The following is a 24746-nucleotide window of genomic DNA, read 5'->3' as shown; positions in this document are numbered from 1 at the left end:
TATACGATTGTGATCACTACAAGATTTATCTAACGACTTAGTGTCGATATAAAATCATCGACCTTTATATTCGTGCCCTTTGATAGAAACTTCATGCAAATCGGAGGGCTCATCTTCACCAAAGCCAGTATGGATTTGGGGACGGACCAGAGCCCTTCGCCACAGATCAAACCAGAAGCCACCGCTGGTCCAAAAGCATCGGCTTCTACTTTATTCCTCTTCTCCCATATGAACAGTATCAAGCTACCAACGCACATGTCGATGGCGAATGACGTTCCGATGTAGAACGGAATCGCTATCGCCATTGGAATCGGGATAAACCGCGCCCATTTCTTGGGAGCAGTGTCTCTGGCGATGTTTATAAGGATCGCAGCCGCGAAAAACCCGTAGCAAAGCGACAAACAATGCTTTGGGAGCGAGTCGAATCCTTCGACACCCAAAATAGAAAGGTTTCGGTACACGACCGCGTATGGTGCAGGGTATTCCGACCCTTGAGTGCCGAGATCAGGGAAAGCACTGTAAAAGATCCAGAACACACACGGTGCGATGATGCAGCCCATAGCGGTTCCGATCACTTGGCTCACGAACATGGACCGGGGTGAAGCCAGGGTCATGTAACCGGTCTTGAAATCCTGCATTAGATCCGAAGCCGTGGACACTATGTTCATCATCACACCACAAGCGGCAAGCCCCGCCAAGACACCACCTTGAGACTTCCCGGCCCACGCCCCGATAACAAAAATCGCCAACTTCCCGTAGGTCGACGCGAGCGACCAATCAGTAAGGCCGCACCCGTAAGCGTTACAGAACGCTAATGCGGGTGCAAAAAAGTAAATCACGAGCACGTAGTACCATTCGAGTTGCGGGAATATTTTAGGGAGCACGGTCGTGGCAACTGCAGCTATCGCGACGTATCCGCCAGCGGCTAGCCATGTCGGTATCTGGTCCTTAAGAAAGACTTGCTTCCTACGTTGGTCATCAAAAGAAGTAACCGCACCATCCGGGGTCGAACCATCCGCAGCCACCGGAAGAACCGTACGCAAACCTTTGTTCTTAAACTGATAATACAGCCCGATCCCAGTTTTCCCGAGAACTTTACCGAAGTTGTAGAGTCCATCACCGATGATCATTGCTATGGCGGTGAAAACCTGCAATTACCATCGTTAACGATTACAACAACGACATTATATAAAAGATATCAGATAAGATAAAAAGACTATATTACCCTGTAACCTTGGATGCCATGGAAGTTATTGGGCTTGAGACCAGCTTTATACCAGTCACCTTCTTTCTTTTCAATGAGAGGCCACATGATCCCCCATGAAAGGATTGCACCAAGCAACAAAGAGACGTTTATAAGGTACGGACATATCATCCCTACCCCAACATACATGGTTGAGAAATCGAAGAAAAACCTGCAACAAAAATGGGTTTATAGTATCGGCCGATTCAGGATTTTCGTCGAGCAGCTGGTGGATCAAAACTGACGAATTCCACCGTTTCGATGGATTTTTTAAGTTTTTAGTTGATATGGAGGACTTTTTCAGTTTTTTGCTCGTCTTTTGTTGTATTTTCAAATACGTAATTATGTTTACAAGACCAAACAATTTTGAGTTTTTGTACAATAACCTTACAATAAGTTGTTATGACGAAGTTAGGGTTTACCAAATACTTACCCGGTAAGTGTTTACCAGTAAAATTTAACACTGTTATTTACTTACTGTGTATGATTTTAATCCACCAAAACGACATCGCATGCAACAATTTACCCAGTAAGTGCTTATCGTGGTAAGAGTCGCCTCCCTCACGGGGTAAGACTCTTGGTCTTTGTCTTGCTCTTTCCGGATAAGATTCTTGGTCCTTACCATATTCATCCGGTAAAGTAACGTGACTTGATAAGCACTTACCCGAGTAAGCATTTGGTAAACGGCCCCTATAAACTACCATTAATATAGAAATGGGTGAGTAAAAGAAGGGTAAAAGCGTAATTACATGTTCTGGTAAGCTTTGAGGCCAAAAGTGGGGAAGTTTTCAAAGCCACAGTCATCACCAGAAGCAAAGAACCATTGGAAGAAACTCCACAAGAAGCTGAAGGAGAAGAACTTGGCTAATGCACTCACTTGTTTCCTACATCAAATTTATTACAATCAAAGACGAAATTATCTATACTATATTATAAAGTATTTGATAAAAACTCTTAAAAACAATTTTTTATGCATGAAGTACTGTATATTAATGCATATTACTTAAAATTCGAGATTACAAGTAAATTATGTATAAGTACAACTTATTAAAGCTCCATGTTTGAACTCGTATAACTAACTGCGGATAAACATAATCATAAACATCTCATTTTAAAATATAAAAAATCTAAAATATAATTAGGATAATTATCGAGTTCTAACAAAATAATTAACTATTATCTTTATAAGAAAATTATATTACTAAACCAAATATAAATTACTTCGTTATTGAACTTAAATTAAATTACAATTAAACAATGATTTGAAAAATTACATAAAATATAAGAAATTTTAAATAGTTAATTTGATACTAATATCGATATAATTTTGTCAAATTTTTATTGATAAAAAATCATCATTTTTTCAAAATCATATAAAACCATATTATAACATCGATTGAAATAAAAAAATAAAATAAAATATTAAAATCAAAATGTATCTCGTTAGATCACAAAAATATACTTTTAGTATACATTATTATTGGTTGAGAGATAGTAGCATACTTGGCAAGCTTGGCACCCTGGGGTGTGTGGAAGCTGTTAATGAGGTGAGCAGTTGCAGTTCCACTAGGGTAGGTCAACTTGAAGTCAATGATCATTATCTGTAAATCAAAAAAATAATTATTAAAAATAACAAACAATTTTATTTCATTTTACATCAAACCATTCAGCAACTTTCAAATAACCTCTTTAGAGTCAAATTGATTATACCAAAGAAAAAAAATTCAGTATTTTATTCTCCTTAATTTGGTATCCATATTGTTATATTTCATCTGTTTGTCCGCCTTTACTACCTTTCGAAGAGGAACGACAGAGCAAAGGCCGATGAAGCTAACGATGAATAGAAAACCGATCATCCAACTCAAGCTCGGGTTCTTGATATTCATATCTCGCAGTGGCGAGTTTGCGTCCGATGACTGATCAGCGATAGTATCACTCATTCCAAATAGGTAACTCCCAAATCCTCCTGCCAAATTAGTCGTCAAGTCGTCAAGAATAATAAATAATATTTGTATAAAATATTAAATTAAAAAAATAAGTCTGTTTCAACTTGAAAACGACATTTTCTTGCTTTTAAGCCGGCCTAGATGTTGATCTCCATGGCTTTTTTTTTTTTTTTTTTTGAAAACCGATGTTTGTGTTGTATGGTTTTTTGGTCGATTCTTTGTCTGGCAATTAATTTATGGGGCTCATGATATTAACCGAGGTACGTACAGACTGAGTTGACCCATAAGGCCAACAATGACATTCATGACCCATAAGATGGCGTTTGTGTGCGGGCACGTGCGTGCATTCTATACGTATAGAAGAAAGAGTTATACCACTAAACGCGATTCCTGAAGTGGCAACAACACACGTCTGAATAACAGTATTCTCCTGCCTCGTAAACGGCTGCTTCAATAATCCGCACTGCTCCAACGCCTTGGTCCACGTCTTAACAAAGAAAAATCCTAGTAAACCCGCAGCCACATTAAGCGAAGGGATGATCCCGGTCGTCAAATTGAGTTTCATCACGATAAAACTAAACACGATGCCCAACACCCCGCTCACCACAAACGCCCTCACCGTCAATTGCCCCTTCCACGATGGCACCATCGTGTCCCTGAATACCATCTCCACTGACGCCATTTCTTTTCCCTTCAATCCATCGTTATCTTCTACCGTTTTCCCCTCGGCCTCCAGCAAACTCTCCTCACTTTTCGTCGTATGGTCGCCATTTTCGAGTTCTCGAGAGTTCTCGTTGGCCATCTTTGATTTCTACACGATCAAACTCATTGCTCTATGGGTATATATATATATATATATATATATATATATATATATACACAAGAATATGATCAAGATGTGTATGTCTCGTATGTATATAATTATAATTGTTGTTGTGTTTGTGTCTGACCCGTTGACGTTAGATTTTATCGTAGTCGAGCTTTGTGATCATCGCTCTGATTGAAGTTGATTTGGTGACGGACGACACGCCAAGTTGATCCAACAACCACTTCTCTTGGATCTATGCTTTCGTTTTTATTTTTCGAATAATACAAATTTAAGTACTCGGGTAACCGGTTGAAGCATTAACCATTTATCATGCTGAAGTGGCGAGTAATATGGTATTCAACTCATTATCATTTGCTGACGTGGTTAGTGACATGAATTTTTTTAATCTAAAATTAGTCTTCAACTGGTTATCCGAGTACTTAAATGTTTAAAATTTTACATCTTAGATACCAAAATGAGTTTTAAAAGTACATTACTCAAAATATGAATCAAGTTAAAATATTTTACTTTTTCATACAATTTGTCTTAAAATTAATTTATTTTTTAAAGTAATGAAATGAAAGCCTTTTGACAGAAGTTTTTGCCCATTCGGCTCCTTTATGCCTTTTTAAATGTTCAAGTTGTTGCAAGCTAATTTATAGATTAGCTGATTTGTTTTTAATATAACTCAAAGCGTTACTTAACTCGCTTAGCTTTTTATCGATAAAATTTAACACTGTCATTTACTTATCGAATAAGATTTTAATTCATTAAAATGACATCATATGCAGCATTTTAACCAGTAAGCGTTAACCATGGTAATAGTCGTTGTCATCACTTACCGGGTAAAACTCTCTCGCCTCTCGGTCTTTTCTATTGCCCTTACCAGGTTGATTCTTTATACTTGTCATATTAATCCGGTAAGGTAATGTGGTTTGGTAAGCATTTGGTAAATGACTTCTTAATTGTTAGTTAATAAGTCAGGTGATAAATTAGTCACGTTTACTGAATAATTGAAAATGATCATAAAAAAGGCTTGTTAAAAAATTGTGAATTTTTTGGTCAATTTTTTTCTTAATTTGAATGCTTTGACAAGATAAAAAAATAACTCTTCCAAATGCTTTTTTTATAACCATGAATTTTGGGTCAGTTTATTCATACCGGTTAATCTCCCAGATAATCACAAATGGACTAGAGTCATCGCATGAACCTCCATCGCCACAAGTGTTTTGACAGCGCCTAGATTCGAATTTGGAAAGATGAGATTTCCACTACATCCCCTTGAACCTTAACCAGTGCACCAGTGATGGACCCAGGAATTTTTCTGAGTCACGGTTTAACTCAGGGAAAAGTCAACACGGTTTGACTCGAGGAAAATTCAATTAATTCAATTAAAAATAAAAATTCATACAAAATATGAATTGTTAAATTTAATTAATTGTTTTCTTTTCAAGTTATTTGGGATAAACATGTAGTGTGAGACAAAAACCAAATATAAGATTAATGGATAAATAGAAAGAAAAAATACAAAAAAAAAAAAGAAATAAAAGTAAATGAAAAATAAAAGTGGATGCACAATTACGACCAGTAAAAAAAATTCCATTACGACAGGACAATCAAGCGGGTTCCCATGCACCCCCTACTCTATGAGTAGGTCCGCCCTTGCAGTGCACCACAACTAGGGGTGTACGTGGTTTGGGTTGGTGGTTTGAAACGTTTAAACAAACCAACCCAGTTACGAGGGTTTGAAAAAATACCAACCCGAGTCAACTTGTTAAAAAGTATAACACAACCCAACATTTGCAGGTTGGCTTGAGTTGACTGGTTGCCTGTCAATGTTTTTTAAATGATTGAAATTGAATTATTGATACATAAATACATATAACAAACTAATAAATTGTGTTCGAAAAAGATGGAGATATGTTTTAGATACTAACACTCATATTCGCTTAGTTTCACACAACTGTATGTATTACTTAATTAATTTTTTTGTTGCTATTAATTTTTTTTGTCAAAGACCTTCCAGCCTAGTGGTAAAGGCTTGGGTATGACATAGTCATGAACCCGAGTTCGAACCCTGGGAGGGGAGTGTTGGCGACATTTAAGTGGGGCCATGTTTAGCTCCAAATTTGTCGGGGATTAGTCGGGCTTTGGCCCGGACACCCTTACAAAATGTACGTCGTATAACAACATGTAAATGGAGAACAAGGATTAGGCAAGAAAAACCGATGCTCCAAAAATGACGAAAAACGAAAATACGACTCAAACTTGTAGACGTAGATAAAATTTGGAGAAATTAATAAAAATGACCATTTTCAGGCTATGATTTCATCTTTTAACTATTTCTCTTCTCAAATTTCAAAAATATCACTACCTCCACAGTGACACCTGCTCAACTTACCGAGGGGTCAAAAGGTAAAAGAAATTTGAAACAGATCCACAAGTACAAGAGCCAAATCTGTAAATTAGATAAAGGTCCACGAGTGGCGGGCGGAAGTGCTAGGACGAATTTATAGATTTGGTCCCTACACTTGCGAATCTGATTCAGAAACTTTTTTTTTTACACTTTGATCCCTCTGTAAGTTGAGAAGTTCCTATTTGCGAAGGTTATAACATTTTTGAAATATTGAAAGAGAAATGACTAAGAGATGAATCCAAAGTCTGAAAATGACATTTTTAATTAATTTCCCTAGGGGCCTCCTTCTACAACTTGTTAGTTCATGAGATCCAATTTAAACCCAAAAAAGTAGTTTACGAACACACTCTAAATCTACGAGATCTGTTATAACTTGTGAACACAAACTAAATCTGAACATATCACTTGTATTCACAAACTACACAAATTATTATTTTTTATACAGCTTTCCATTGATTTTGGGTAAAAGACCAAAAATGGATTAAAAAAAAAGAAAAAGTTTGTCATTTAACTGAATTTTTAACAGCCGTTAGAAAGAAGAATTAAATCCAAACGTTTTTTGCAAACTATGGTGATGATCTTATAGTTTCAAAACTACAGGGACTAAAATTGTTATTTTTCACAAACCATAAGGACCAGATTTGTAGTTTACTTTATATTTTATTTTTAAACCTTATCCTTGCCATGCACTATTACGATACATCATCATCGACTCGTCTCTATCGTCCACAACAGACCAAACGATGCCGTCTGCAACCTCTGGACCACAAACCCCTCATCTGCAAACCCTGCTGGAATCGGCACGACCGTTCCTCCGGCGACAATTCGAGAACGTCGATGTCAAACTACCCTCCCTCATCGCCGTCTTGAAATCCGTCGGAGCCGGCGAGTGCTGGCACAAGCACGGCAGCTTCCTCGATCATCTCGTTGATATCTATCGCATCCTCAAGCTATGGGGTGTGCCAGACGCGGTATGCCTCTGCGGTCTCTTCCATTCCGCTTACTCTAATTCTTACGTAAACCTCGCCATCTTCGACCCTTCGACTGGCCGCGACACAGTTCGGGAACACGTCGGTGAGGCGGCGGAGCGGTTGATCCACTTGTTCTGTGTCGTGCCTCGCCAACAGCTCATCCATGATGATCTGTTGTTCCAATACTCGGATGAATCGGAACTTGTTCAACACCTGAAGGATTCTGAGAGATCGTTGATTAATGCAAAAAAAGGGGTTTTGGAGATTGGGGATGAAATTCAAGGGTGGAGGAAGAAATTGCAGTCTATTTTGCCTGCAGATGGGATCGTACTGAAGCATATTAAAACAGGCGAAGACGTGCATCTGTCGAGGAAGGTAGTAGCGACTTTCCTGCTCATGACGATTGCCGATTTCAGCGATCAGCTGTTCAGTTTTCAGGATGTATTGTTCGATAATTCAGATGGAATGCTCAAGTTTTCCGGTAACGATTGGGCAACCGCGTTATGGCCGGGGGATGGAAAGCCAGGACTATGGATGAATTCCATATCAAGGATGGGAGCAATTTACACACTGATCGTCAGAGAAGAACAATTGTACTCGATCGAACAACCACAATTACAATCACCGTCGGCCAACAACCGAGATGATGAACTGGAGCTTGTGACACCACCAATTCTCGAAAATTGCACCAAGATTTTGAGCGCCAAGGATCAGATAGAGGCAAGAGATCTGTACTGGGAAGGTGTTTGTGAAGTTTCAAAGAGAGGGTTGAACGGGTGTGAAGAGCAATTGAAAAGGAGTTTGGAGAAGAACCCATTCGTGGGAGAGCCACATGTGGTTTTGGGGCAGATTTATCTTAGCCAAGGGAGGTTCGAAGAGGCGGAGAAGGAAGCGGAAGAAGGGCTGAAGCTTCTGTTAGAATGGGGAAGTCCATGGGATAAAAGAATGTCATGGGAAGGTTGGATTTCATGGTGTAGGGTTCTGGTCATGAAAGCCAAGGAGAAATCATGGCCGGAAACTTCTTGGGGAATCCTCAATTTGGGACTCGTTCGATGAGTAACTCGCAATGGCCGAGGTTCGTTTCCACAAATTAGTTCGAAATGCAGTAGCAGTAGTAAAATAAATCTATTTTCTGCATTCAAGAAACGATTCTCATGGCTTTTGCTAGCAATATTATCTTATAATCATGCCCAGATGCAAAATCTGTAGATAAAGATGAAAGTTTATGAAATAAATGGAAAATTTGTAAGAAAACAAAGTTAAAAGTTATGTTGGTATCAGCTGCTATCTATCATCTTTTACAGTTAGTGTGACTAGAATACATGAATCATGCCCAGATGCAACTTTCCTCCATTGATGATTATGGCTACTAAGGTTACTAGCTATGGTATATTCTAATTTTCAAAACAAATCCCATATTGTTGGTAGCTTCAAAAGCCAAATGGCGATTTTCTCCTGCTTCCGCCTTCTCCGTACTGTTCGTTCCATTTCCTGAGTTCGTTCATGCTTGCTGCATCGTAGGCAACGGATGGCCCGACCTACATTTTGAGGATGTAACATTAGTGAGCTATTAACAAAATTGGTTTTTATGTTTCCAAATATGGCTAAATATCATAATAAGCAAGGTTTATGGAACTCAGGTTTATAGGACCAAATAATTATGCATCCTATATATAGCAAGGATGATTTTAGACATCCGAACAAGTTTTTTATGACACTTTCGAATTATTTGAGAAAGTATTCTAAAAATAAAATTGTCGAGTATAAAAAAATGTGTTTATAGAACATCTTTAAGAAATGTCATAGGTATCCTGTAAAAATAAAAACTTGTTAGGATACTTAAATACGTCCTAAAATCCTCTTCTAACACTTCTACATTGGACGCACAATTGTGTGGTAAACTGGAGCCATTTGAAGTAGTGTATCGAGACATTTAGACATATTTGACGCCCTGTAAAACCGATATTGTGGTAACGAATGCATTACCTGAATTCTAGGAAATGAAGAGACAGACATACAAATCACGAAGATAGTTTACCTTGGCTTTGGATTGAATGAAATCATCCAAATGAAGCGGTCTTAATGCTGGAGTTGTATCAGATTTCTTTCCCTGCAAAAATGTTGCTTAAATATTACATATGAATGTGCACGAACACACACGAGTCGAAACCACAGATGCAAAATGAGATCGACGAACATATTTTTGTAGGTTTGAACTGATTCAGGGCAAGGGAAGAATGGAACAGAAACGCAAACACGATGAGTTATATGGTCGAAGAAAAGCTTACTTTCTTTTCTTCATCAAGAAGTTCTTGAACGGGTCTATATGCTGCAGCAATACAAAGGTTCTGGAAAAAAAAATATATAATCAAAAAAACGTAACAAAGCCGAATTAGTTGCAAAAGGAGAGATTACCTTCAAGTCGCTTCCCGAATATCCTTCAGTAGCATTTGCAAGACTTCGTACATCAAAACCGGGTTCTACGTTCTCTTGAGCGAGAAATATTTTCAGTATCTTCAATCTATTGTCGGCATCTGGCAGGTCCACGTAAATCCTAAGAACCAACTCCATAAGCATCATATAGGCAACGGAGATATTTGACTCTTCAGTCATAACATAGGCAATGTTCTTTAGGGTGACGAGACTGGACAAGACTGGATAAGAAAGAGTGAGGTAGACGGGTGAAAGAATTCAAGCAGGGCGGACCTATGAAGGACCCAGGGGGTCCTGTGCACCCGCTCAACCGCTTTTCACAAGTAGAATTATTTTTGGGATATGAAAGGTGCACACGCTGAACTTTGAAGGGTGCTCCAGGAAATTAGAAAACACAAGGGACATCAACCAAAAAACTGAAACGGTGGAATTCAACTAAAAACACATTGGGCTTATGTCTAAGACATAGTCTTGCGTCTGGCTCAAAAGGTCGATTCCATTTAAAAATATATATTTTATTCCCCAAATCGATAAAATTGACTTTCCCCGGTAAACCGGCGACTTTACAGGCCTTTTATCCACCTTAAAGATGCACCTGCTCCTGGGTCCGCGGAGGTTTTAGGATTTAAATTTGATCTAATTTATCAATCTTGTCTCTATCTCCCTAGTTTTTGTTCCACCTATTTTGATGAGACAGAAAAAATGCATTGTTTCTCCCCCTCGGGTCTTGTCCTATCTCGTGTACCAAACGCACCCGTAATACTATCTTACCTTCGTGGTAATCGACGAATCACAGCATCATCAAGATCAAACGGTCGGTTTGTGGCACCAAGGATGAGGATCCTCTGACTATCTTTCGATCTCAATCCATCCCATGCTGCCATAAACTCATTCCGCATTCTTCTGGTAGCCTCATGCTCGAAACCCCCTCCACGGGCACCAAGCAAACTGTCAACCTGTTTAACATCCACCAAACAATATCAAACTAAACTTGAGAATAACAGAAAGATATCAAGCTAAAAAGTATGTATCCATTTTAAAGAACAGAATGTCAAAAAGATACATACATATATACATACATAGAGGAAAGCCCATTTGAGAACTGTAAATATTTTAAGACCGAAGAACCAATGAATACTATGAATCATAACGAATATTCATGTAATTCATTATGAATATTCATTGGTTTCGGCTCATAAAGTAACTCTCACCTCATCAACGAAAACAATTACAGGAGCCAACTTGCTGGCAAACGAGAAGAGGGCCTTCGTAAGTTTTTCAGCATCACCAAACCACTGCATAAAAGAACAATAGGAATGACAAGTCGATATCAGTAGAGGAATCATTCGGCCTATGCACGAAAATATCACATGGGTAAAGCGATATTTGTTACAAGCTATAGAAAATAGGTTGATTTCCGGTACTTTCTTCGTGTTTCCAGCAAAAAAGTGTCTTAAATATTGTAACGGAGTATCATTACCTTAGATGTAAGTGTGGAACCAGTTATGCTGATAAAGTTGGCTCCGGCTTCAGTTGCAAGTGCCTTGGCAAGTAGCGTTTTCCCGGTTCCAGGAGGCCCAAAAAGCAATATCCCTTTGCAAGGCTGACAAAAGGCTTTCGTTAGCTACTCAACGAGCAGAATGACCAAATAACACGCCAAAGAATAAAACAAAGTACCCGCAATAGATTTCCACGAGAGAAAAGTTCAGGTCTTTTCATTGGAAGAATGGCGAGTTCATGTAGCGCTGTCTTCACATCCTCAAGAGCACCAATGTCGTCAAACTTGATACCAATTTCACCAGGAGGGACTACTGCTGATATAAAGTTGCTCTCGTACTCATCCTTGGCGAGGTTCTGTCACAAGTCACCGTGTTACATATGTTTACAGTTGGCATCACAAACCAAACGAGCACAGTATATCCCACCTAGAAGTGGGGTAAGGGAGGGGTAGGATGTATGTAGACCTGACCTCCAAACCAAACGACCCCAATATATCCCGCCTGGAAGTGGGAACTGGCAGAGGTAAGAGGTACGTAGACCTAACCTCCAAACCAAACGAGCCAAGTATATCCCACCTGGAGGTGGGGTCTAGAAGGGTAAGATGTATGTAGACCTGATTCCCAAATCAGACAAGCCCAATATACCTCGCCAGAGGTGGGGTCTGGGAGGGTAAGATGTATGTAGACACGACCTCTAAATCTAATGGGTCCAGTATATCCCACATAGAGGTGGGGTCAAGGAGGGGTAAGATGTACGTAGACCTGACCTCCAAACCAAACAAGCTCAGTATATCCCACCCGGAGGAGGGGTCTGGGAGGGTAAGGTGTACATAGACCTGACCCCCACCTCACAAAGTAGAGCGGTTGTTTCCATGAAGACCCTCAAAGAGATACATAAAGGACTGAAGTTTTCTTAACAGACCTTTAGGTTTTGTGCAGGCTTCTTAGATATCGATTCCTGCTCGGTTAGCCGCAGGATTGCAACTTCAAGGCTGCATGTTGAAAAGGTTTGTCAGCTTAGAGGAAACAATGCAAGAAAGTCCAGAGCCAATTGTTTTAGCTCCATATTAATTCATTTCTCAACTCCATTTTGTGGTACAAAAGTTCCCAATTCATAAACCTGGGCCCACAAAAAACCCGAACCCAACCAAACCAAACCAAAAGAGCCGGCATATCCCACCCATAGGTGGGATCGGAGGGATGTACATAGACCTAATCTCTACGCTCAAAGAGTAGAGCGGTTGTTTTCGTGAAGACCCCCGACCTGAGAAGAAGTGCGAAAATAAAGCGATAGATTAAATGAAAGAAAACAGATTAACCGACCGAATAATGGCTAAGCAAAAATACTTAAGAGGGATGAATACCTTTCGCGGGGCAAATTTAATCTATCCGACTTGATGGAAGGAAGAGCACAAGTGGATAAGTAATGATTTTTGGCCCAGCCAACAACGTTCTCAGCTTCTGCAAATTTAAAACAGTTTTCCAATATTAACATTAAGCTATAACCAAATTCTTACGAAGTTCGAATCCACAAAGTCGAGGGTTGGTTTCGACTCGAATTAGGCTACATATCCACCAATAGGACCCATCTCAAAACCAATTGGTTGAAAATGACCCGATATTATGTATTCCAATGGATATATATTCATTGTCCTAAGGGCAAGATTGATCTTCCTAGAACCAGAACTTTAGCAAACGATGATTACTGGAGTAGAAAACGATAATTAAATTAAGATGATAATTCATGAATTTCACACAATTATCATTTATATAGTTTTACACGAATCTTACTCTTCGTTGTTAGTATCACTCCATCGGTGTTCACTTCCAAGAGATCCATGCAAGACAGTTCATTTTCATCAAGAACCTGAAACATACGTGTAGTTTAGATACTCGTAGACAAAAGACATCAACCAAAAATGAGTAACGCATTCATGGATTCATGGCATTATAGTGCAATTTTGTGGCCCAATGGTACCGGGTTTACTGGTAGATCCCAACCTCCCTCGAGGTCAAGGGTTCAAGTCTCACCAACGGTGAGGAGTGGGTGTGAGTTTTGCACATATAAGTATTATATACTTCCAATATTTCACTTTAATAGAAGATATATAGTTGTATACCTTATGCAATTCATTTATATTACTTCGTGATATAACAATTCGTCTGTCTTCATCAATTTGTTTATTGAATACTCTAAGTGGGTCTTCTTCCTGCAAGAAAAAAGACGAATAAAATGGAAGGTAACTGTAAGTTTAATAAGAATGGCTCTATACTTAAGCTTCCGGCTTAATAAAAATGGCTGTCTACTTAAGTGTACGATGATTAGTTTTGCAAGTGGGCACGTATTCTTGGAACAAACTAAAAATAGAAATGTGGACACTTGTTTTGGGACGGAGCGAGTATAAATATACCTTTGGAGGATGCAGACACATAACATTTGTGAATAGCTTATAAATGTCGTTATCCTCTGGCCTTCTCGTCGGCTTCAGTCCCTCAGTAAGTCGCTTCAACGAGAGAGGCTGAAGAAAGAGTGAAAGTAACAATTGCAGTTAATGAATGTTTTGGTCATCAATAGAAATAGAGGGAGGTTCATTTAGGAACCCGGGAACCACCCTTTTTTGTAAGTATTCATGATGAATATCGTAACAGATATTCATGATGAATAATATTCATCATGAATACACACAAAAAAGGGTGGTTTCTGGTTCCTACAATATTCAAGGTTCCTAAATGAACCTGTCCCAACAGAAATAATAACACATATTATTCTGGAAAAAATTAGCGAATTTACCAACTTCGCAAGACGGCCCAAATTTGGAAGGATCATAGTCTGCTGACAAAAGAGAAGGCAAAAGAAAAGCATTACCAAATCTTTTTAATACGGAAGAACGAAATAGAAGAATCTAGAAACACATACTACCTCCGTACCAAAATAAATGTCCACGATGAAAAAGGCACATAGTTTTAGAAATGTGTAACTATTACATGTTTTGATTAACTAAATGACAATTTTACCCTTACAATAGAGGAAGTAATGAATTTCTCGACCTCATAATTAAGGATAGAATTGGAAAGTCGACACGGAGGAAGCATCACAAAAGAACCTTAGCAACAGAAAGGAAACACACAAGCATGATGCAGAATTCAGCTTACAAATTTTTCTTTCTCCTTTGATCCAGTAGCGACTTTGTTTTGCCCACATATCAAAACAACGGGCCCCGAAATCTGGTCAAACATTTCCTGAAGCCTATGCACAAACTCTTTGCGGTTTGACTTTGAAACAGCTCGCGACAACCACAAAGATGAGTCTGGAAAATACACAATCAGAGGTTGCACAGAGCGCAACACCTGCAATCATGATAAAGGGAAATAACAAATAAAATAAGCGTTTTACTTTTCATGTTTTTTTTAAACTTAACATGGTAAAAAGAGCAAATACTTTCAAAACCTTAATTTTGAAACCTCAGACGTGATATCTCAAACATTTAGACCAAATACAAAAAATAGGAACTGGACCAAAGTACATCGAATTTTCATGCATTCTCATATATATAAACCAGGTACCTAAATGTTTGAGATGTCAGATCTAAGGAAACAAAATGAAAGTTTCGGAAGTACGTTACACAAAATAGGAATCGAATCAGATTACGTTGCATTCTCATGCAATTTGCTTTAGTAGAAACTATAGAAGCGCATATGTAACCTCGGATAGTGCCTCCATTGCAATATAAGAGTCCTCGGCTTCAGTATCAAAATCACGCTCGACATGCTTAGCTACAAACAAACAATAGATCCCTCATCACCACAACAAACCGACAAAAATTAGGATTACGAAAGTCATTATATCTCTAGTCATGTATAGTTCATAACGAAAAGAACATGACTAATCTTGTACTGTTGATCATGAGCAAGTAAACTGATCAACTAGTCAATAAAGGCTAGGCCTTGGGACTCCTCCCTATCGGTCGCTAAATCGAGATTCCTCATGTTGTGGATTTTCCGGGCTAGTATCTTCTGGGCCCCATGGGATTAGTTAAGGTGCACACAAGCTGGCTTGGACACCCACTGTTACCCAAAACAAACAACAATAGAAGACTCGACTTTGGCTTTAAGATGATGTTTCAAGTCACTAATTTAACTTTTATCATGTCTAAAAAGGTCTTATATTTCTCTCCACGGATGTATTTAACTTCCATCATATCTAAAAAGTTGCATTTAAAAGCATCGATATTTCTTGCAAAACTCAATAAGATATGCAAAATTTACCATGAATCCAGTATATCGATGGTTTAGCAGATTGCTCAAGTTTCTCGTTGTCTTTCACGTCGTCTGCCTTATCTTCTGTACTATCCAGAATAACCGCAACTCTTTCCCCATTAATCTCATAAATCTCCCCACGTTGACCGGTGGCTAAGGGTCTGAAGAAGAAGAAGAAGAAGAAGAAAATTTACAAAAGAATGAGATTAAATCCAATGTTCATAAATAGCTATTTGTCGCTTGTAATGAAATTCCAAAAATGCTAGATAACGACAAGAGCTGAAAAAGAGAATAACTTTCAGAAACTGCAACCAAAGATAGGTAAAACCAAGTCGGTAACCATATGCTTCAACAGTTGGCAAGAGGGCGAAATCAAGAACAGTTAAGCATAACAGAAACAGACGAAGCTATGATGATCAAAATGCACCTTTTTGCCATGCATAAACAACACTTTTGTGGGTAAACACAAATATCTTAAATGAATTTCTACGTTATAGAGGATGAACATCACTTATCCTTGAAAAGCAATTCAAGGAAAGGAAGCATGTTGAAAATTTGTTTCATGAAGTACCAAGAACTGCAGCAACTAAAAGCATGTAGAAAATAATTTCACCCACAAAATTCATTCTGATCCTCCCTCTCGTCGACCCTGATGCCCTCCTCCAGGTTCTTGTCTCCACTTCCTGATGCATCCAAAAATCCACATTGGAATCACGTCAACCCATTAACTACCATTTTGGCTAGAATCCATGCTAAGTGTCCCAAAACCAACCAAACGAACCCAATCTATCCCACTCGGAAATAAGGTCTGGGATGCTAATCATTCCCAGAATATCCTTATCCTACATCCAACTCAAGTCATCCTTGGGTGTTCGCATTTCCGCTACTTTCAATCTTACAGACCTGCCTCATGTTGTGGCAAACATTCTAACCATAAACCGCATGCCACTGTCCTTTTGGTGTAAACTTCTCCTTCAACTTAAGTCATTTTTTTCTGTTCCATAAGACTCCCTTTTCATGCCACCATTTCATCTATCCTACTATTACAAAACCACTAACACTCTCGCCCCGTACATCTTGTTAAATCGGCCCTAAATTAAACACAAAAAGAAAGGAATCTTAGGCACCTGATATCCCAACATACGATGAACATCCAAACACCTAGCCCGGTCACCATAATAGAAAGAAACTTGTGTCAACTTCCCCAACTCGCCCACAGGCTTTCTATCTTTGTCAATCATCACTTATGATCTTCTCATTGTTATCCCAGCACCTTTTATATTATTTATTTTTTAAAATATGTACTTTCCGGTATCCATAGGTGATTGTGTTGTTTTTTGATACTTCCCCAATCTTGTGCTTTAGTGTTTTCCTTTTACTAATTTTCAATTAATCACCCATTCACAATTGGGATTTCTTTGTTCTGCCCAAGAAATATATATATATATATATATATATATATATATGAAATTTTAGAATCTTGATGTACATGCATTTATCCTCACATCATGGAAATCGTTGGCGAAAAATGAAATAAATTGGATTAAAGAAATGCATCTTAAACTTCACTTGTTTTTTTATGCAAGAGAATGTCTAAAAGGGAAAGAGATTGGGTCCCTAAGAAATTAATTATGTTCGTCAATTGAATACGAGAAAACATGGCATATATGATTCTTCCTCCATACATCAGTACGACTTACCAACCCACCTGCGCGAGATAACGGTATATGCTTTTCTTGTACCATCAGATGTTGCTATCGACCCCAATAAAATCCTGTGATGCATTGGATATGTAAGTAAGCATGTGAGTCTAAAGTCGTACTTGATGGGGATTCTTAAGCTGAACGGCTTTTCAACAGATGCACATTGATACCACAACCCTTTCTCAGCATGATAGGTTTTTTACCTACTTTTAAGTATGCTAATCCCTAGATCATTCCAAACTAGAGTAGTCTTAATACCATCAGCTAGACTACATTTTTTGCAACCTCAAACATGCATTGGCGTTGAAGATCACGAACAACCCCACCCCACAAGAAAAAGAAATCGCATAGCTAAATGCAGGCGCGGATTTAGGCTTAGGCTAGGGGGTGCCCATGCACCCGCTCTAATTTGATGTGTGGTTCCTTAAGGAGCCGTTTACCAAACGCCTATTGGGTGCACTAACCTTACTGGGTGAGCATGGCAAGGACCAAGACTCTTACCCGGTAAAAGGCATAGCAAGGATACCCAATAAGTGAGGGAGAAGACTCTTACTTAGTTAGCGCTTACCAGGGAAGAGACGCTTACCAAAAATCCATTTTGATGGCCGAGAATGTTACCCGACAAGGTAAGCGAGGGTGGTGACTCTTAGGGGTAAGCATTTGGTAAACGGCCCCTAAGTTAATAAAAAATGGTTGCAGCCTACTGGTAGTGTCATTGCATGTAGCATTACAGGTTGCAAGTACGAATCCCTTTGGCTCTTTTTAAATTTTTTGGTAACAAAAGCAAGAAAAAGAAAACACTTGCAAAAAACCAACTTTGTCGTTTTTAATTTAAACCGTACTTTATATAATTAACTTTTGCTTTATTTTATATTATGTTAATTATTTTGTGCCCCCGCTCAGAAATTATTCTGGATCCACATGCCTAAATGTTTAAAAATCACAACCAATATCCTATAAGTAAATGTATTACTAGTTGTGTACCCCGCAATGCGGCGGAAGCCATGAATTTTAACGATTTTGAAGTTCCACTGATTTTATAAGATAAGATTTAACGATGATATAGGTTACACTTGGTCTTTACATATTAATACAATTTGAATAAATAAGAGTTATGGTTCCAATTACAGACTATCGATGAAAAACATTGTATGACAGTTTAAAATCCAATATATTTAAAATCCAACATATTTAAACGACTCAACAAATGTGTTCGATTTACACCAAGAGCAAAGAATCAAGAAACTTGAGTTTTAAGATAAACACTCAAAACCAATAAAGAAAACTATAAATTTAACAGATCATAAGCCATGAAAAGACAAAAAAAGTTGGGTTTTAGAATGAAATTTCAACTGTTTACCCTCTTTCTTGTCTAGAAACTCAGATTAAGGTTGAATTAATACATGTATATATATTTCAAAAAAAACCCAAGAACATATTAATTCAAAACATATTATACAGTGCAATTTAGATAACCTAACCCCAAAATATATAGTATTTATATAAATAAATAACTATAAAAATATAAATCGTAAATATTAAAAATTAAAAATATTTTTTCACAGTATATATAATATATAAATATAACTAAGTCAAAAACTATTCAATATTGGACTCATTTCGAAGGTATTAACGAGACGATTATAATGGTGTAACTTGTTAAAATAAAAATGTATTTTTTAAACATGTTTTAATTGATATACGATTATGTATGTTAATTTGATAAATGTTTAAAATGAAACATTTAAAAGTGAAAGACATAAAGTAAATTAATTAATTAATTATAGGGGTATAAAATGTAAATTTAAAATTATAATTTTAAAAAAATCGGTTGTGAGAGGGTGAGTATATGTGAGAAGAGAAGGGGGTGAAAAAGTGAAAAAGTGAGTATAAAGGGTATTTTGGTCATTTAGAATTTTAAGACTTTAAGACTTTTGTTAAATTTGCTTAATAAGATAGTATAGATATGCTCACAAGCAAAAAAAAAAACATAAGTCCACACGGAGAGACCACGTAAGAAGTAAAGTTCACATTCACTACCCACTCGCACAATGAATCTGTAAAGCATCAAGTAGAATCTCTACTGGAGCAAAGAAGAACATTGTTTATATAGCAATATTTCTAAGAAGTTCTGCACAAAAAGAAATGGCAAATAAAGTATATACAGCCACTAGTTGGGGATGGGAACTACTAATGAAGGATACAGAGAAAAACAATTACCTGGTATCTTCTTCCACATGGACGGAAGGCCCAACGTACTTGACACGATCCCCTAGTTAAGAGTATATAAGAATAATTAGTTGTCCCCACGCTAAACAAAGAATAGGAAAAACTACTAATCAATGAAAACCCAAAAGGGAATTCGCAAAATTCTAATGGGATGTATATATGGATTTTAGCGATCATACACAAGAACACGAAATCAAATATATAATTGATTAAACCTTTGGACAGTAATTATATAGGACACATATAAATGCATCCTCTGCCCCAATATAATAAGAAAAATTCAACGCGTTTAGGAATGGATAAAGTTCCCCAGACTAAAATGACATTTGGGAAAGATGGGGAAAGATAATTATAAACAAATCATATGATCTTGAAATGTTGCTTTCATTTTCTTGGAGGAAATGATATCATCACTTTAAGACATCCCAAAAACAAAGGGTTAGAATTAATCTGGGAGAATCCAACACACTTAGGAATGGACAAAGTTCCCCGGACTAAAAGGACAAAAGATGGAGAAAAGAAATATAAACAAATCATTCAATCTTGAACTTTCATTTTCTTAAGCCTTGGTCACATCAATTGCCGAAGTCCTGCCAAATTTTATGTAGGGTGCGCTTGATACACATAAGGGACTGGACGGGACTGGCAAGAGCGAGGTAGGCGTGTGAAAGAATTGTGCTACTGCAAGGTTTTAAGGTTTTAATTTGACATGGTCACATGGGCATTTTAGTAATTTGTTAATCTTGTCTCATCTCCCTGATTTCCATTCCCCTTGATTTGATGGGATAAAAATGCACCAAACATGGACAACAGGTTTTTCTTCTTGGAAGAAATTATATCATCACTTTAAGACATCCCAAAAACAAAGAGTAAGAATCAATCTAAGAGAAGGTGGTAGAAGAATTCTTTTAAAAGTTAGAAAGAGAAAGCCGGTAGATAAAAACCACGTGAAATTAAGTGACCACCAAAAAACAAAGCAAAATGGTTCGCAGTTGGTTTATGAAATATATGTAAGCACTAATCAGTTACAATGGATTGATTGTGGTCAGTCATAAAGATAAGGGACTCAAATGAACAAAAATAGCCAGCATAGAACATAAAAATCTACCTTTCTTTAATGGCTCCTTTGGTTCCTCAGAAGACTCCACCTCCTCCTGCTTTGAAGATTCAGAGGAACTCTCCCCAACAACAGCAACCTTCTGTCATAAATGGAGGATAAAACACTTCATAAATATTCCTCTTAACCAGCTTTCAGATCCCATTCACATAACCCATTATGTAACATAAATAATTAAACTAAATGTAACTTCAAATAAGGTAATTCACATTGTTGAGGACACATGACCAAGATATTTATAAAGTTTCTAAGTGAACCCATTATTTGAAAACTAAAACATAACTACAACGATGCCTGTTTGCCTGTTTTGCAAAATAATTGTCGGAAAATTAAGAACCTCAAAAAATTGAGTGAACTTTTTATTCTCCTTGTTATAAAACCTACATTCTAACTTCGAAGTTGCTATTTGATGCCGACTAACCTCCTTGCAGTGGTCTTCTCTTCAAAAGAAATTAAAAGGTTGAATTCACGAATATATATATATATATATATATATATATATATATAAGTTGCACTATATATTTCCTAATTGCCAAAAGGCGAACCTTGACAAGCCAATCGGGTTGCTACATCAATAACAATCATATTCAGATCTTACCTTTGCAAACTCTTCAATGCCCCCAGGAACAAGCTTCTTCAGGGCTTCCTCTGCCCGAGCCTCAATGTCCTCATCATCTGATCTCGACTCACCACTGCTAGTCCACTCTTCCTCATTACTTGCCTCATCCTCAACTTCTGATTCTGAAGTAACCTCTTCACCTTCATCATCTGATTCATTTTCGGAGTTATCTTCACCAAAATCCTGCAACGAATAGCGAGAACTTTGAGAACCATGAGAAAAAAGAATGATTGGCGGATTCCTTGAACAGCTAATGACTGCCTTAAGATACACTTACATAAGGAGCTAGAACACTACTGTCAAGAATCAACAAGGGAACTTGTAAATCCCGTGCAAGTGCTCTAATGAATCTTTCTCGATAAAGCTCAGTGCCTGCATCATCAGAATCATCAACCATTCACACGTTCAGCAACTACAACCGGGGGTCGTTCTGAAAATAAAAAAATTAACGAAACGAAAATTCAATAGCCTAAACCTGGTACGCTCTGAAGCAGTATTTTCCCGCTTGACGAATCTAGCCGTGAACCATATGTGGTAGTAAACTTCTTGTGTTTTAGATGAGAAGCAGCGCATTCCACTAAAAGGTTCTTGGAATGTTCACTGTGATTGGATAAGTTAGCATCAAACAAGCAAAAAATTTGACAGCCAAATAACATACAACATTAACAAAAAAAGCTTGGTGCTTACTGTATGTAGTAAGGAAATGTATCCCATGAGACCGTTTGTTTCTCCCATGGAATAACCCTTCGTAAGAACTCGTTTTTGAATCTTTGCCGTTTAGTTAGAAAAGGTGATTCTTTCCTTTTACTTTCAATAGCCAACTTCTCATTAACAAGCCATTCCTTTTGATCTTGCTCTCCAAGACGAGCATGTGCATCATGGTGATCCACATGCTCCTTGATATTTTCTTTACCGATGCTACCCTTCTCAGACTTGGATACGTCTTTCAGAGGCGCATGTTTATCTTCGCTTGCATTTCTTCCATCACCCTCTGAGCTATAAAATCGAAAAGAACCACTAGAATTTGCATATGATCCTGCAAGCAACCTTGGAGCAGCAGAACCAGAAAAGGTTGAAGAATTTGACAGATATCTTCTAATAAAACCGCTCCCGGAAAACCGGTTTGTTTCAACAGTGCAACGGCTTATGGATCGATAACCGGTTTTCTGGCCATGATTTAAACCAATTAAGTACTTGTATGGTTGAAACACGAGATCCCATCTTTTATTCTTATACTTCAGTCTCACTGAATTCATTGGAGCCTCTCACACGTTGTATAGATTAAAAAGATGGCAATGGGTGCCCCCAATACGCTTATTAACTTAGATCCCGCTACCTGAGTAATAGAAAAACAAGGAGCACAATAGAAACAAAAATATATATAAGTTAACCTTGTATACATATTATACATAGATTAAATGATGGGTTTCCATCTTGTTTATGTCATGTAACTTGCTGAAAACAAAGTGATGTTAGGGGCCTTTTGGTTGGTTTTCCGTTAATACCTGTATGGAAGAGTTGTCTGTGTGGGAAGGTTTTGTTTGGGAGGCTTTTTTCATAGATGAAAGGAAAGTGTTTTTTTAATTGGGAGGGGAAGGTTTAGAAAAAACTTGGCTTTCTGCATAAAGCTTCCCCCTAGAAGCTTACTGAAAAAGCCATTTCTATATCATTAAGCCACTTTCTATATCATTAAGCCACTACCAAACAAGCCACTTTCTATATCATCAAGCCACTAGCAACAGTCATGTATGGCTGACCGGATAAGTTGCAAGTCCCATAACCCATTAAGCTCATTAAGCTGCTAACAAATAGGCCCTTACTGTCAAAAGACCGAAATTAAGAAAACGAAAGCACTACATACAGCCTAATACTGGAACCAGGAAGCAGTTCAAATATTTTAACTATCAACTGAAATCCGGTCACAATTGTCATTCCTTGTTAATTGTGCTTTAACCTCAGGGTTCAGGACCTGCAAACAAATAAAATAACACGACCGAACTAACTGCCACAGGCTACCTATCTGAATTATGGACTGAGCCCATCCCTTAAAAAACTTAGAATTACCTAAAAGATACTCCTTTTCCGGTTTTCCCGAACCAGTCTGATTGTTCTTCTATTTACCTGTCACTTGAGCCAGATAGCTGGAACCCAAGACTACATTAGCTCTTAACGAATGCCTCCCAACCCACAACCTACATAATGGAAATTTACATATATTAATCCTAGAATCAAACCCGAATTGACTCGTAGGTATTCCTTTTCTATTCAGAATCTAAAAGTTCTCAGTCTTTCACCTCTATAAAATTGTAAAGTCTAGTTGTTCCACAATTCAATGAATCACCCTACATTGGAAGTGGTAGTTAAAGCACATAAACAAAATATAAACTTACCATTTCTTCATTTCAATATAAATGACATCCATCCAAACCAAACCCTATAACTATCTCTCTGCCTATCTAGATGTCAAATGAGCTCATCTCTTAACTTCATATCCTAATAGGAATTGGTTTTATTGCAGATTATGAATTGGTTCTTCCATTAAAGCATAATAATACATCACCCAACTAGAAAAGCAAAAACACCCATGTCATGTTTTGAATTATACGATGTCTGAAAGTAACAAAAACCAAAAGTTGAATCTTTCTTGGGATGGAGGGAAGCTTTAATTAACATGACATTGACATCCTAAAAGAAAAAAAGGGGGAAATAGCGAAAACATGAAATTTGAATGATGAACAAGTCTAGCAATTTCAGATAACAATCCAAGAAGAATCAGACCTTTTAATTCATTTATCTCTGCTGCGAAAGAAGTAAGATAATCTGAACTCAATCAAGAAACCGCCTTGGGTTTGAAACAGACGAAGAGGGATAGATAGAGGGATGAAGGACCGCTTATCAAGGGTTAAAAGGGATCTGGGTGCCTTCGATATCGGTAGGAAAAAGCGCTGAAAATTGATTGCGTTTATTGGTTTAACCTAAGGAGACATTGGTTTGGTTCTCCGCTGTTCCAAACAGCAAATGTGTGGAGGCTCAGGTCTTGGATGGCGGGTGACACTACGGGGTTCCTTGAATGAGGTATACAAGTACATTGAAAAAACCAATATTGTTGTGGTGTCCACCAATTGATTGTTTTTCTCTAATCTTAAACTCTATATTTACGGTCAAGGGTACTTGTATAATGCAGCTAGATACATTTTAATTTTAATATTTCGTTTTATTCTTCATTTTGGTTGATGTATAATATGGTCTTATGTGATTTTGAAAAAGCGATACTATTTTTATTTTTTAATAAAAATATAATTTTGAAGATATCATAAGAATTTGACATAAATATATCAATATTAGTATCAAATTAATTATTTAAAAAATTTCATTTTTTGTGTAATTTTTAATTCAGCTTTTTATTATAATTTAATTTATGTTCAATAACGAAGTAATTTATATTTGTTTAATAATATAATTTTGTATAAAGATAATAATTTATTATTTTGTAATAACTCAATAA

General features: G+C 37.4%; 3 protein-coding genes across 10 annotated transcripts; 1 reads left to right on the top strand and 2 right to left on the bottom strand.

The window, feature by feature from the left end:
* Nucleotides 1–20: 20 nt before the first annotated feature.
* Nucleotides 21–3991, bottom strand: LOC112527752 (probable metal-nicotianamine transporter YSL7). Its single transcript, XM_025138536.1, has 6 exons — nt 3565–3991; nt 3037–3209; nt 2747–2844; nt 1993–2127; nt 1226–1415; nt 21–1148 (listed from the first exon to the last, which is right to left on the bottom strand). The coding sequence occupies exons 1-6, from the start codon at nt 3989–3991 to the stop codon at nt 30–32; spliced, it is 2142 nt and encodes a 713-aa protein (XP_024994304.1). The 3' UTR covers nt 21–29.
* A 3070-nt stretch (nt 3992–7061) lies between these two features.
* Nucleotides 7062–8619, top strand: LOC112528052. Its single transcript, XM_025138952.1, has one exon. It carries the CDS (start codon nt 7157–7159, stop codon nt 8438–8440), a length of 1284 nt encoding a protein of 427 aa, XP_024994720.1. The 5' UTR covers nt 7062–7156; the 3' UTR covers nt 8441–8619.
* On the bottom strand, nt 8606–24253 carry LOC112528051. Of its 8 annotated transcripts, none has more exons than XM_025138944.1 (26): nt 24020–24253; nt 23306–23433; nt 21929–22577; nt 21717–21841; nt 21519–21613; nt 21221–21424; nt 20614–20704; nt 19497–19548; nt 17282–17347; nt 15583–15734; nt 15020–15090; nt 14470–14664; nt 14108–14149; nt 13728–13835; nt 13437–13526; nt 13108–13183; nt 12681–12777; nt 12239–12308; nt 11495–11671; nt 11298–11420; nt 11029–11112; nt 10589–10773; nt 9800–9938; nt 9673–9732; nt 9423–9494; nt 8606–8922 (listed from the first exon to the last, which is right to left on the bottom strand). In XM_025138944.1, exons 3-26 carry the CDS (start codon nt 22495–22497, stop codon nt 8815–8817), a joined length of 3051 nt encoding a protein of 1016 aa, XP_024994712.1. In that variant the 5' UTR covers nt 22498–22577; nt 23306–23433; nt 24020–24253; the 3' UTR covers nt 8606–8814. The 8 variants fall into 8 exon arrangements, with proteins under 8 accessions (XP_024994712.1, XP_024994714.1, XP_024994711.1 ...); XM_025138946.1 differs by having other exon boundaries at nt 23363–23433; XM_025138943.1 differs by lacking the exon at nt 23306–23433.
* Between the last annotated feature and the right edge of the window lie 493 nt (nt 24254–24746).

The sequence above is a fragment of the Cynara cardunculus genome (assembly GCF_001531365.2).
Source record: "Cynara cardunculus var. scolymus isolate 2C chromosome LG 15, CcrdV1, whole genome shotgun sequence".
Lineage (NCBI taxonomy): Eukaryota > Viridiplantae > Streptophyta > Magnoliopsida > Asterales > Asteraceae > Cynara > Cynara cardunculus.
This window is presented reverse-complemented; position numbering and strand designations above follow the sequence as displayed.

Coding starts and splice junctions, on each gene's coding strand:
- LOC112527752 (XM_025138536.1), bottom strand. CDS start 3,991: ATGGCCAACGAGAACTCTCGAGAACTCGAAAATGGCGACCATACGACG. Junction 2,128..2,746: donor CAGGGTGCCAAGCTTGCCAA/GTATGCTACTAT, acceptor AATTTGATGTAG/GAAACAAGTGAGTGCATTAG. Junction 1,149..1,225: donor ATGGCATCCAAGGTTACAGG/GTAATATAGTCT, acceptor TGGTAATTGCAG/GTTTTCACCGCCATAGCAAT.
- LOC112528052 (XM_025138952.1), top strand. CDS start 7,157: ATGCCGTCTGCAACCTCTGGACCACAAACCCCTCATCTGCAAACCCTG.
- LOC112528051 (XM_025138944.1), bottom strand. CDS start 22,497: ATGAATTCAGTGAGACTGAAGTATAAGAATAAAAGATGGGATCTCGTG. Junction 21,842..21,928: donor ACATTTCCTTACTACATACA/GTAAGCACCAAG, acceptor ATCCAATCACAG/TGAACATTCCAAGAACCTTT. Junction 20,705..21,220: donor GCATTGAAGAGTTTGCAAAG/GTAAGATCTGAA, acceptor CATTTATGACAG/AAGGTTGCTGTTGTTGGGGA.